Source organism: Eretmochelys imbricata, chromosome 26 (genome assembly GCF_965152235.1).
Source record: "Eretmochelys imbricata isolate rEreImb1 chromosome 26, rEreImb1.hap1, whole genome shotgun sequence".
Taxonomy (NCBI): domain Eukaryota; kingdom Metazoa; phylum Chordata; order Testudines; family Cheloniidae; genus Eretmochelys; species Eretmochelys imbricata.
In genome coordinates, this window is record NC_135597.1 from 16,055,458 (window position 1) to 16,069,157 (window position 13,700).

Below are 13,700 nucleotides of genomic sequence, written 5' to 3' on the forward strand. Positions count from 1 at the left end.
TCATTTATGAAGATATTGAACAAAACCGGCCCCAGGACCGACCCCTGGGGCATTCCACTTGACACCGGCTGCCAACTAGACATGGAGCCATTGATCACTACCCGTTGAGCCCGACAATCTAGCCAACTTTCTACCCACAGATCTAAGAGGGTCAGTGTCTGAACATGTTGCGTGCTCCGTTAATGCTTCTGCAGCATTTCCATGGGGCCACATGCTACGTGGGACCATATTTGTTAGTGCAATGCCCAATCCTATGTGAAACCATGTGACTGGGTCATGGGACCCTTGACGGTTGGCCCCAATGCAGGGGCTGGAGCTCCTTTTGGGATGGCTAGTGGGTACCTAGTGATGCTGGAACAGAGATTCCGAGAGTGGGGGCTCATCCTGCCCTGCTCCGCTCTGCTCTGAGTTTGCTGGCTGTGATCTTTTGCAGGATCTTTAACAGCAAAAGCTTTGCTCCCAACTGTGTGTTGAGTATTTTTGTTAACTGGAAGTTAATAAAAAACAAGATAATAAAAGCCAGCCTGGCTAAATATCCCATCCCCTCTCAGCTGCTCAGGATTTGCTTCCTTGGTGTGGGTGATGTCATAATGCCATGAGTTCCAGAGTCACCAGAGAGTCTCCCAGAAAAAGGAGAGTAGACAATACTTTAATTTCCAGCACTAAAAAGAAAAAGGCAATATTGTCTGGGGTGTGCAGGGGAACCTCTGCAGCCTTCTTCCCATCGCAGGGGGCTATTGGGTCAGAATCCTTTTGAAATAGAACTCAGTGATCTCTGTCTCGCCCGGGTGGTTGGTGATGCGGATGGGCTCACTGCTCTTCTGGGAGGTGCAGAGAAACCAGCCCGGGTAGGTGGCTGACTCGAAGCGGTGGGTGCTGCCTTCGGGAATGTTGTGGAAAGTGAAGCGAGCAGCTTGCTCCTTGTCTTCAAACAATTCCATTATTTTCTTATCCTGAGCGGGGAACAGAAAGGAAGATGCCGTTGCAGGAAGCTGGATTATTTCCTGGGAACAACATTCCCTGGGCGTTTAGCCCTTAGTTCTGCTCGCACATCGGTGAGCTGACTGATCAGGAGTTCTGCAAGCGTCTGTTATTCCTAACCAGCCTCAGGACCAGCTAGGATAACAGTTATCAGCCTATTGGTTATTTGTGCATGGTCACTGTCAGCAATTGGTCACCAAAGTCACACGCTACTGATCCTGCTCGCTGATTGGCTGAATGTAGTTTTATAAACAGGGGACTAAGAAATCGTGAATATCCCTGTTTGCAGGTGACAATGGATGGTTATCTATCCCTTCCCCAAACATTTATGGGAACATAAGCCCACTCGTAGCAGGGGCTTACCCGCCTCTGGCTTTGGGCCTGTCTGCTGCCTCGGTTTCCCTTTCCTCCCCAAAAAGAAAAGGAGTACTTGTGGCACCTTAGAGACTAACCAATTTATTTGACTGAACTTCACGCTGCCAGTGTTTTCTCAATAACTCTCCCCTTCCGGGAGCCTGGTTTATTAGCACAAAGTTCTAAACACACAGATCTTCCCTGAGCCTTCCTAGGGGGCTCACCGCCTCGGGTCCAGGCTCTGAGTCCACTCCCTGCTGAGCCATCCTTCCTAGCAGGTCTCTCTCCCAGCTCTTCCAGCTCTGCAGAGATCCTCTACCTAGATCTCCTTGCCAGCTCTTTCCTAGAAGTGAAGCGAGCATCCACCCCCAGGTCTGCTCTCCCTGAAGTCTCCTCTGATTGCCCCCATATCCTGCAGCAGGCCTCGTACACCCCATCACATGACCCTTGTCTTCATTCCCTCCACCCAGGCAGGTGGGCTAAGATTGGCAGGGTCAGATCAAGATGAAAGGGTCAGATTGCCCTATGACTCTGTCCATACGGATACCCATGAACCGTGCATCGCATGGGGCCACAAACATGGCAAATGGGGCAGCAGTTCAGAGCGCCAATGCATTTTATTAAGCACCATTCAGTCCATATTGGACCAGCTCCGTGGTGGGGAGAGAAGATACCTTCATCAGCTCCGCTCCTGCCGGTGGCAAGGACAAATCCCGCTGAAAGTGAAACCAACCAGTGCCAGACTGTGCTTTCAAGGCCTGGGCAGGTGGGCTCAAAAGCTGAGGGGCAGGGGTCGGACCCTGATTTCCCCTGCCCCCATTGTGTCTCCATGATGGGGCAGGGTCCTGGGCAGGGCCTGCTGTCCCTCAGCTTCTTGCTGCCCCCTGATGGGCACATGGGTCCTACTCACCAAGCTCCCACGTGGGCAGCCTTATCCGGGAACCAAGTCCACCCCACTTAGCCCCCAGCACTTGTCTGATCCACGAGGAGCCCCGCAATGGCCAGACCGGAGCAGCCCACTGCCCCAGCTACTTCAGGATCCCGTCCCTGGTGGGGGGCCACAAGCTGCCACCTCAGAGGAAGGTGCAAATTCTGCTCCCCAAGGCTGGCAACTACCCAGCTGAGGACATTCACCTCCAGCTGCAGCTTGGGTTGGGACAACGTTCCGCATGACAGGCAGCTACTTCCTCCCTGGACGCCCAGGATGATGGGGTACTGTTTGCCCTGTAGGAACCGGTTAGGCACCACACTGAGTTTCTCTGCAGGTGGAACATGAGAGGGCTCAGGTCTCTAGACCGCCAAGAGTCACTTTTCCACAGGGGCACTCAGATGCCAGCGAGAGGCAGCATTAATTCACCCCCCCAGGGAGCAACCATGCAGGCAGCCCTTGAACCACAGACCTGGCCCCCTTGTGCCCCAGCCTGGCTCCTGCTCTGCATTGAGCTCCCTTTCAGAATCCGCTGGGCTGGGGAGAGCGAGAGACTCAGTACACAGATTTCCTCCTCGCCGGGCACCACCCCGGAGAGGGCAACACGGCCCTCAACTTCTCTCTGCCTCGGCTGGGGAAAAGCAGCAGGACAGCCAGCAAGAGTGGGAAATGAGAGGGAGCATGGAGCTCACCAGGGTCTGAGTTGGAGGCCTCGGCCACAAGATTGTTGCTCTGCAAGCGAATGACCTTCTGCTTGGCGTCACGCAGGGTGAAGATGAACGGCATGGGGAGGTCTGGAGGATTGGGAACACCATCTTCTGGATGATCGGGAAAGGCAAAATGTTAATGCAGGATCTTTAACAGTAGAAATTCTCCTATGGTGACAAGGACATCCGTCCTAAAGGGATCTGCCCCCCACCCCCCACCCCGACAGCCCCATAGCTCCTTGCACTCATAGAATATCAGGGTTGGAAGGGACCTCAGGGTCATCCCCTCCTCCCCTTCATTGCCCTGCAATGTCATAGCTCCCGGCACCCCATGACCCCTCAGTGTGAATGGTGAATTCAGCTCCTTCCCTCTTAACTTGTCCCCTATAAACTATCTCAGGGCGAGCTCCTTCAAGGAAGCAGGTAACTGTGCGGGGCTTGCTGCTGCCCCTGCATCGGGTCCCCTGGGCTGTGCTCCAATGATACAGACTGGACTCTAAGAAATTGCATCTCCCTTTTCATGAGAGTCCGCTCCCCGGGAAGGATCTGGAAACTGGAGTTTTCCCCTGACATATGACCATAAAGCGAGCTGCTAGATCCCAGGGGAGATGGTTTAGATGGCACATAATTCAGGGCATGGCCCTGGGGCCAGATTCTGTTCTCAGGGATGCTGCTGTAAACTGGGGGTGCAAGCAGAGATACTGGAACAATTTGTATAGTGGGGGTGCTGAGATCCATTGAACTATACTGTAAACCAGGGGGTGCAGCAACACCCCCACACTCCTAGTTCCAGCACCTATCGGTGCAAGGTTTGTCATCTGACCCTGCCACACCCCTCTTCAGCACTGGGCTGAGGACAAGAGTGAGCAGGAATTCGGCCGATGAGAAGGCACAAGAGGGGGTTTTGCCAGGGAGCCCTCTCAGGCCCTGAGGTTCTCCTTTATCTGGACCCCATGCCCAGAGACCCACCTTTCTTAATGAATGTGTCGAACAAATCCCTCATGTCTTTGTCCTGATTCCCACAGGGTCCACTCGGCCGTCTCCCTGTCCCTGCTCCTGGCTGGGATGCCATTGTGGTGGACGTGTGCCTGGTGTCTGTCGTGTCCTGGCGGGAGCGGGGTGGCTGGGAAGGACAGATGGACACGAGCTCTCAGGCAGGCTGGTCCCATAGGGGGAGTCCCATTGGCCCTGCTGAGCCAAGATGCGCACGGGGCGGGGGGGGGAGGTCAGGGCTCATCTTTGGCCCACAGCCCCCTTCAGATCTTGGTAGCCAGCAGCACATAGCATGGGGTGTGAGAGTAAGCGCCATCTGCCGAGCAATCTGATTGGCTTGGATCTTGGTGGGCAGCCAATCAAGGCTCATTCCCCGTCTCACCCCCCTTGGCCCAGCTCCGGGGCAGCTCCCCATGGAATCGCCAAAGGGGCCGCCAGCCCCCTGGCCGCAGCAGGAGGAAGGGCATGGACCAGCCACTGGCGATGCTGCCGGGGGTGGGATGCTTCCCCACTAGGGCCTGGCCCCAGGACGCAGCTGTGGGGACTATGGGCGGTGACCCCTCTCTGCACCGACAGGGCTCAGCCAGCCCAGGCTGCCCTATGTAGCAGGATCCAGGCCTCACAGTGCCTGTTAGCTGCTGGCGGGATGTGCTGGGCAAGGGGTGTTTCTCCAGCCAGGCCAGAGCCAGGGAATGAGACAGACACCAGGGTCAGTTAGTAACTGACCCCCCCTTAACCTAATAGGCCACTGGCAATCCCGCCCCTCACTGCTCTGCCCAGGACAGGTCCCTGGGGGTAGAGCCAGGGAACAGCCTCTGCAAAGCAGGCCCCAGAGTGGGTCCAGGAGGCCAGGCTGGGTCCCCACCAGGAGGCTGTGCCCCTTTGGGACCCACTATGGCCAGCGCTCTGCGTATCCGGCTGCCCCTGACCCTGGGCGGGGTGACATGAGCACAGATCAGTACTGTGTGTGTGGAGGCCGATCCTGCCGCTGAGACTGGGTCCTCAGGGTCACTGGGGAAAGAACAAGGAGCTGTGAAATTTCTCTTTCTGGGGGGAGCCGAGGGTCTCAGACATGGGAGCAGCGTCTGCCTCACTCCCCATTTACACCTTGGTATGAAATTACTGTCAGAGGTTATGAGCACAGACACTCTGCTGCCCTCCCAGCCCCCCTCCAGGCCCACTGCCCCTGCTCTGCTCGTTCGGCTGCTCTTCTAGGATGGGGACAGGGGAAGATCTGATCAGTTCTGGAATTTAGTACCCAGAAGTTCCTTCGTTTCTTCAACCCTCTGTCTCCCATAAATAGCGTCTCTACCTTGCATTGTCTCTTTCTCAAGGTGTGATGTATACGATGGTGGTGGTGTAGTAACATACGCCCCCCCCCCCGCCCAGAGGTACAGCCGCACCAGAGTTTATATCCACATCTGCTGTGTTAATATTGCAAAACGCCTCGATGGATGCAGCATTTCTTGCCAGAGCCACAGAGTCTAAAGTGCTGCTGTCTCCTAAAAGCATTGTCCATACGATGGGAACAGACTTACCTGGAGACTGTCCTCAGATCCGTTGGTTTTGTAAGATCTCTTGGCAGGGCTGATTCTGAAAAGGAAAGAGAGAAAGAGAGAATTGTTTCTTTATGCTTCCCCATCTGTCTGTACCCACCTGCTCTTACTTGGCTTATCCTTCGATTATCAACTCCCTGGGTGCTGTGTCTGTACAGTGCCTAGCACAGCAGGAGACTTGGCCGTGACTAGTGCTCCTAGGTGCTACCACAATATAAATAAAATAATAGAAAAGCATCCAGAGGACAAGCACAGTAACAAGCAAAGCTAGAGGAAGGGCCAAAGCCATCTTGGGTGTTGCTGAAGGCCCAGGGGCTAGCAGTGGAGGGAGTATTCCCAGCAGCAGACCTGTCAACAGCAAAACCTGTTGGGTGTCTAGTGTCCTTCTGTCACATGCAGGCTCAGGCTGAGTTCTCTGTAGCAATCACCCAGCTATTTATACTGGGAGGAACGGGGAGGGGTGGTTCTCATGAGAATGACTTCAACATGCAAATAACCCACGCATTAGGATTTCCAGCATGGATAAAAGATCCTTCTGGACAAACCGGCGGAGTAGTTGAAAAGAGCCAGGTACCAACTCATCCAGGAGACTCCTTCTGCAGACCCTCAACCAGGCTGGCTTCCAACAGCAGATGTCCTATTGTAGCTAATCAGCCACAGATAACTCAATGTAGCCCACTGGTGGGAGCACTAGGTCTGAGCATGCTGAGATGCACCAAGTGCCCACAAGCACATGGACAATGTGCTGTTCACACGCTCAGGGAGGGGGCCCTACTCTGCTCTCATTTACTCCAGTGTAGATCCAGAGTAACTGCATTGAGGGCCCAATCCACTGACCAGTATTCAATGGCATTATGTCCACTGGCCCAGTGAAGAACACGACAATCGCAGCATCAAGTCCGGAGGGCGCTTGTCTCCTTTGGTTGTTTAGTAATTGTTCCTCCCGACTCGGTTCCCTATTGCTTGCTGAGCTTGGCAGGCCCAGAACTCCTGTAGTTGTCCCAGCAGCAGCAAAGCTGCAATCATGTAACCACCGGACTTGGAGCTTGGACTAGGAGATGCCATGGGGAGTCTCTGGTGCAGGTGTGTAACCCACTGGTGAGTGCGTGTTCCAAGGCGCCTCCATGCCTGATCCATAGAGGAGAGGAGCCTGGTATGGCCCCAGCAAAGACACGAGGCTATGCCAGGTCGGAAGGTCCCGAGGTGATGACAATTCCCCATAGAGGGTTACACTTGAGATTGGTCAGCGAGCTGGTATTTAATAGGGACTCACTGATTTGGTACAAGGCTAATTTTGTAATCAGAACATCTTGTGATACTAAATCAAATGCCTGCCAGAAGCTTGTTTTGTTAACACAGCTACATTTGTCAGCCCAATGTGTAATCTCATTGGGACCTGCTTTTCATGCTGACAGGTGTGCATTACCCTGCCATCTTGTAACTCTTTGTTCGTTCAATTCTGGATCAGTCTGGGATGGACATCAGGCTAATCAGCCTCTAGTGACCCAAGTCACCCTAAATAAATATTGGCCCATCATAAGCTTTATGAGGCCCTTCATGCGGGGAAGGGAAGAAACCCCCCTTCGTGGCTGTAGAAGCCCCACCCCCACCCCACCTGTCATGCTTGCTCTCTGAGCGGGGGCATGGCCAATGGATCTGTGCAGTCACAGCCACCACTGGGACCCTTCCCCGGCTCCCCCCAAGCCTCTCTATGGCAAAGTGGATGAAGCCTCCTGGAGCAAAGAGCTGCAGCACGCAAGTGTGCAGACCCCCCCCCGCCCCTTCCCTTTACACAGTGGAACACCCGGGCTGCATTGGGCTCCAGGCCCAACCCCCACTCGTTCCAGTCCCCCCCCTCCCTCCGTCATTTGCTCTCCCCCACCCTCACTTACTTTCACCAGGCCCAAGCCTGGTGAAGGCTCCAGCTGGGGGTGCGGGCTCTGTGGTGGGGCTGGGGATAAGGGGTTTGGGGTACAGAAGGGGGCTCAGGGCTGGGGCAGCGGGTTGGGGTGTGGTGTGTGTGTGGGCTCTGGGGTGGGGCCAGGGATTAGAGGTTTGGGGTGAAGGAGGGGGCTCAGGCTTGGGGCAGGGGCTTGGAGTGTTGGGGGGGTGCGGGCTCCGGGAGTTTGGGTGCAGGAGGGGACTCCGGGCTAGAGCAGGGGGTTAGGGTGCAGGAGGGGGTTTGGGATGTGGGATCCCGGTGGCGCTTACCCAGGAGGCAGCCACCAGGCCCCGCAGTGCAGTCCCTAGGCATATGGGCGACCAGGGAGGCTCTGCGTGCTTGTGCCCACAGGCGTCGCCCTCGCAGCTCCCTTTGGTTACAGTTCCCAGCCAATGGGAGCTGTAGAGCCAGCACTAGGGGTGGGGTCAGCATGCGAATCCTCCCTGGCCCCCCATGCACCTAGGGGCTGCAAGGACCTGGCGGCCACTTCTGGGAGCTGTGCAGAGCTAGGACAGGCGGGGAGCCTGCCTTAGACGCAAGCCCCTGCTGTGGCGCTGACCGGACTTTTAATGGCCCAGTTGACGGTGCCGACCGGAGCCACCAGGGTCCCTTTTTCTTATGAATTACACCTGGTAGGACACGCACACAATTGCTGCGAATTACACCTGGTAGGACACGCACACCAGTGCTGCGAATTACACCTGGTAGGACACGCACACCAGTGCTGCGAATTACACCTGGTAGGACACGCACACCAATGCTGCGAATTACACCTAGTAGGACACGCACACCAGTGCTGCGAATTACACCTGGTAGGACACGCACACAACTGCTGCGAATTACACCTAGTAGGACACGCACACCAATGCTGCGAATTACACCTGGTAGGACACGCACACCAGTGCTGCGAATTACACCTGGTAGGACACGCACACCAATGCTGCGAATTACACCTGGTAGGACACGCACACCAATGCTGCGAATTACACCTGGTAGGACACGCACACCAGTGCTGCGAATTACACCTGGTAGGACACGCACACCAATGCTGCGAATTACACCTGGTAGGACACGCACACCAGTGCTGTGAATTACACCTGGTAGGACACGCACACCAATGCTGCGAATTACACCTAGTAGGACATGCACACCAATGCTGCGAATTACACCTGGTAGGACACGCACACCAATGCTGCAAATTACACCTGGTAGGACACGCACACCAGTGCTGCGAATTACACCTGGTAGGACACGCACACCAATGCTGCGAATTACACCTGGTAGGACACGCACACCAATGCTGCGAATTACACCTAGTAGGACACGCACACCAATGCTGCGAATTACACCTGGTAGGACACGCACACAACTGCTGCGAATTACACCTGGTAGGACACGCACACCAATGCTGCGAATTACACCTGGTAGGACACGCACACCAGTGCTGCAAATTACACCTGGTAGGACACGCACACCAGTGCTGCGAATTACACCTGGTAGGACACGCACACCAATGCTGCGAATTACACCTGGGAGGACACGCACGCCAGTGCTGCGAATTACACCTTGTAGGACACGCACACCAATGCTGCGAATTACACCTGGTAGGACACGCACACCAATGCTGCAAATTACACCTGGTAGGACACGCACACCAGTGCTGCGAATTACACCTAGTAGGACACGCACACCAATGCTGCGAATTACACCTGGTAGGACACGCACACCAATGCTGCGAATTACACCTGGGAGGACACGCACACCAGTGCTGCGAATTACACCTGGGAGGACACGCACACCAGTGCTGCGAATTACACCTGGTAGGACACGCACACCAATGCTGCAAATTACACCTGGTAGGACATGCACACCAATGCTGCGAATTACACCTGGTAGGACACGCACAGCAGTGCTGCGAATTACACCTGGTAGGACACGCACACCAATGCTGCGAATTACACCTTGTAGGACACGCACACCAGTGCTGCGAATTACACCTGGTAGGACACGCACACCAATGCTGCGAATTACACCTGGGAGGACACGCACACCAATGCTGCGAATTACACCTGGGAGGACACGCACACCAGTGCTGCGAATTACACCTGGTAGGACACGCACACCAATGCTGCGAATTACACCTGGTAGGACACGCACACCAGTGCTGCGAATTACACCTGGTAGGACACGCACACCAGTGCTGCGAATTACACCTGGGAGGACACGCACAGCAGTGCTGCGAATTACACCTGGGAGGACACGCACACCAGTGCTGCGAATTACACCTGGTAGGACACGCACACCAGTGCTGCGAATTACACCTGGTAGGACACGCACACCAATGCTGCGAATTACACCTGGTAGGACACACACACCAGTGCTGCGAATTACACCTGGGAGGACACGCACAGCAGTGCTGCGAATTACACCTGGGAGGACACGCACACCAGTGCTGCGAATTACACCTGGTAGGACACGCACACCAGTGCTGCGAATTACACCTGGTAGGACACGCACACCAGTGCTGCGAATTACACCTGGTAGGACACGCACACAATTGCTGCGAATTACACCTGGTAGGACACGCTCACCAGTGCTGCGAATTACACCTGGTAGGACACGCACACCAATGCTGCGAATTACACCTGGTAGGACACGCACACCAATGCTGCGAATTACACCTGGTAGGACACGCACACAATTGCTGCGAATTACACCTGGTAGGACACGCACACCAATGCTGCGAATTACACCTGGTAGGACACGCACACCAATGCTGCAAATTACACCTTGTAGGACACGCACACCAGTGCTGCGAATTACACCTGGTAGGACACGCACACCAATGCTGCGAATTACACCTGGTAGGACACGCACACCAATGCTGCGAATTACACCTGGTAGGACACGCACACCAGTGCTGCGAAGTACACCTGGTAGGACACGCACACCAGTGCTGCAAATTACACCTGGTAGGACACGCAAACCAATGCTGCGAATTACACCTGACAGGTCATGCACAGTTCGAATCTAGGCTGAGGCACATAAACAAAGTCCACAACTGCAGAGTTCCCAAAGATACTAAGTTTATTACACTCGAGCGTGGTGCCTCCCTGCTAGCCAGGAGGGGACCCTGAGTACAGATTATACAAAGGTTATATACTTTTTAGCAAAGCATGTTGCCCTCGTGCATTGGAAACCTTAGCCAATAAACAAACCCTTGTCTTATCTACCACCTATCCCTGCTTGGTTCATTCCTCGTGCTAAACCAGTATGTTAATTACACAGCATGGTCCTAAAGCCATGCATCAGTAACCTTTATTATTAGGATGGGAGGCCTCACATCAAGGCCAAGAGACAGGGAGTTAGAGACTGACAAAAACCAGATACTGGGAGTCAAGGCAGGCTGGAGACATGGAGGAGGATTTTCACAGGGATTCAGTATCTAAGGATCACTCCTCCTGGTGTATGATGTGCTGGCATTTAAACAACGGTGGGCCCCAAACCAAAATGGAGTCATATGTGCTAACTTTTTCTTAACATTTTCGACTGGGCGTTCAGGTCAAAAACCAGACATCTGGCAACCCTATTCCCAACAGCAACTCTGAGCAGCTGGCCCCTCCCATGTGTTTGTCATCTTCCTCGTCGCTGTGGAAGGCAGGATGGAGCAGAGTCTACGCAACATGAACAATGCAGGGCGTGAAGGGGAGACCAGCCCACTAACTCAATCTCCTTGCTCAAGTTAAACTGGTGCAATGATAATCATACAAAGAGTTGTAAACACTTGGCCTGCCTGAGTGTGCTTCACTTCCTTAGCAGTCAGGATTCAATGAGTTTCCTACTCATCCTTAGAGTCATCCTGGACAGGGCGAGGCCTGAATTTTGTCATCTGCCTCTGAACTTCGCAGTGGAGAATCAAACACAAAACACCTGCAAAACAAACACCTCTCAGGTCTTCACCTACCGCAAAGGAGCCAAAGCCACATTTTTTAACATCGCAGGTCACCCAGAAGCTCCCTCTAGTGTTTGCCTCCCTGTGCTGCATTTGCTCCCTCCTGCTTTAGTCCATTGCCATGAGCCTGGATACGTTTCCTCATCTTTGTGATTCAGCCATGCTGAGAGACCCCCTGCAACCCTAGGCAGCGGGGACCGGGCCCAATTGGCTCTGGCAGTGCATGGAGATTCCCAGGTGGCACCAGCACCTCTCACACACCTGTCTCTCCAGTTTGTTTCTTTGTCCTTTTTGTTTGGTTTATTGACAGGTGTAAATAGTCCCCTCCTGCCTGCCCTCCAGCCTGGAAGCATCACTCACCTCTGCCAAAGGATGCCACACACAAGGTGGGCTCCCGACCAGCGCCCCTCAGTCCCCTCAGTCCCCTCGGTTTTGCTCCTCGGATGCAGCTGGGGAGCGGATAGAGTTGGCCCATGACTCACACTTCTGCTTATTGTTTCCTGCCTGGTTCTGTGACTCACGGGGATCCTTTGCGGACGGCTGAGAACTGTCCAGGCTCTCTGCTCAGCATCCTCCTTCGGCGCCTTCCTTTGGATCTCCACCACCGTCAGTTTTTGTCCCCCAGAACCTGTTGTTTTCTGGGTCTTACAGAGGGGTCAGTTGAGGGGGTGGGTCTTGAGTTCTGGGCGGGCCAAGGATTCATATAGGCCTGTCTGGTTCTGCTCTGACCTGTGCCAGGTGATCTTTGGTGCTGGGTAAATGACAGATGTTTGCTCTGTTAACTGGCCCTTTCCTGTGCTGCGAATCTGTTCCCCAGCTGTCCCATGCTCACCTGCGGCATTTACAGAGCTAAAAGATTTTCATTCTACTCCCATTAGCTCTGCAGAAACCAACCCTGACCCGGATGAGGGGGCTGACATGCAGCCTGGTTTGCGCATCAACAACAGTCGTTCCAGGTGTGGGAATCTTTCTGGGGGTTGATGCATGGGCCAGGAAGAGCCCCACTTAGCTCTCAGATCCCAGGGTAGGTTGGCAGGGAGCTTTGACCTGGAGGCACAATAAACATGGAGCCCATGAGCCTCTTCTGACTGTCACTTTTCAGCACAGAGCCGCTCTTTAACTGCCAGTGCACTGAATCTCTCGCTCAGTTGCCTAACACCAGCTGGGTCTTGGCAGTTTGCCTGCACTGACTCAGCTTGTGGCAGTTCCTCTTGCAGACCTACAGCTAGTTGTAGCAGTTCATCGTAAATGCTCTGCTGGAAGTTGCTCAGGTCTGGCACAAAGGCAAGTGGTGTTGTCTGGTTATTCCCCCCCCCCCTTTTTTTTTTAGCACTAGTGGATCCATGTTGTGCAGCAAATATCTCCACTGGCCATAGATGGGACACTAGATGGGGAGGGCTCTGAGTTACTAGAGAGAATTCTTTCCCAGGTGTCTGGCTGGTGGGTCTTACCCACATGCTCAGGGTCGAACCGATTGCCAGATTTGGGTCAGGAAGGAATTTCCCCTGGGTCAGATTGGCAGAGACCCTAGGGAGGTTTCGCCTTCCTCTGCAGCACGGGGCCCAGGTCACTTGCAGGTTTAAACTAGTGGAAATGGAGGATTCTCTGTAACTTGGGGCCTTTAAACTATGAGTTTAGGACGTCAGTCACTCAGCCAGAGGTTCAGGGTCTGTTACAGGAGGGAGTGGGTGCAGTTCTGTGGCCTGCAATGTGCAGGAGGGCAGACTAGACGATCAGGATGGTCCATTCTGACCGTAAAGTCTATGAGTCTACCAGAGCCGGGATCAACACAGAAGCCCGGATCCAAACACTCCAGGCTCTGAGAACGTTTGGAATCCGGATCAGAAGGCAGTAGCTCAAACACTTTGGTTACCAGCTGCTCCTGACTGAGGCATACGGTATAGGGAATCCAACACACGTCGCAGCCGCATGCAGTCCATGTGTGAGAGCCATGTCCCAGGCACCTCATCCAGCATGCAGGGCTGGGCTAATGAGTGTGAAAGGGAGGAAACGAGATGACACAAGGTGAGTCAAACAAGGCTCAACCCAGAGGTTGCAAAAGAGGTTACAGGAAGCAAGGGGACGAGGCGCTGCCCCAGGCCCTGCTCCCTGACTAACAATAATTGCTCTGAATTTCCTCCATTGCTACTTGAGTGACATCTGCTTAGAGAAAAAAGAAAAGGAGGACTAGTGACACTTTAGAGACTAACACATTTATTTGAGCATGAGCTTTCGTGAGCTACATGCATCCGATGAAGTGAGCTGTAGCTCACGAAAGCTTATGCTC

General features: G+C 54.1%; 1 protein-coding gene across 1 annotated transcript; it reads right to left on the minus strand.

The window, feature by feature from the left end:
* Positions 1 to 547: 547 nt before the first annotated feature.
* LOC144257734 (interleukin-36 receptor antagonist protein-like) lies at positions 548 to 11,861 on the minus strand. The gene is made up of 6 exons (XM_077805840.1): positions 11,774 to 11,861; positions 5,502 to 5,556; positions 3,940 to 4,093; positions 2,956 to 3,081; positions 2,470 to 2,594; positions 548 to 953 (listed from the first exon to the last, which is right to left on the minus strand). Exons 3-6 carry the CDS (start codon positions 4,040 to 4,042, stop codon positions 735 to 737), a joined length of 573 nt encoding a protein of 190 aa, XP_077661966.1. The 5' UTR covers positions 4,043 to 4,093; positions 5,502 to 5,556; positions 11,774 to 11,861; the 3' UTR covers positions 548 to 734.
* Positions 11,862 to 13,700: the final 1,839 nt, after the last annotated feature.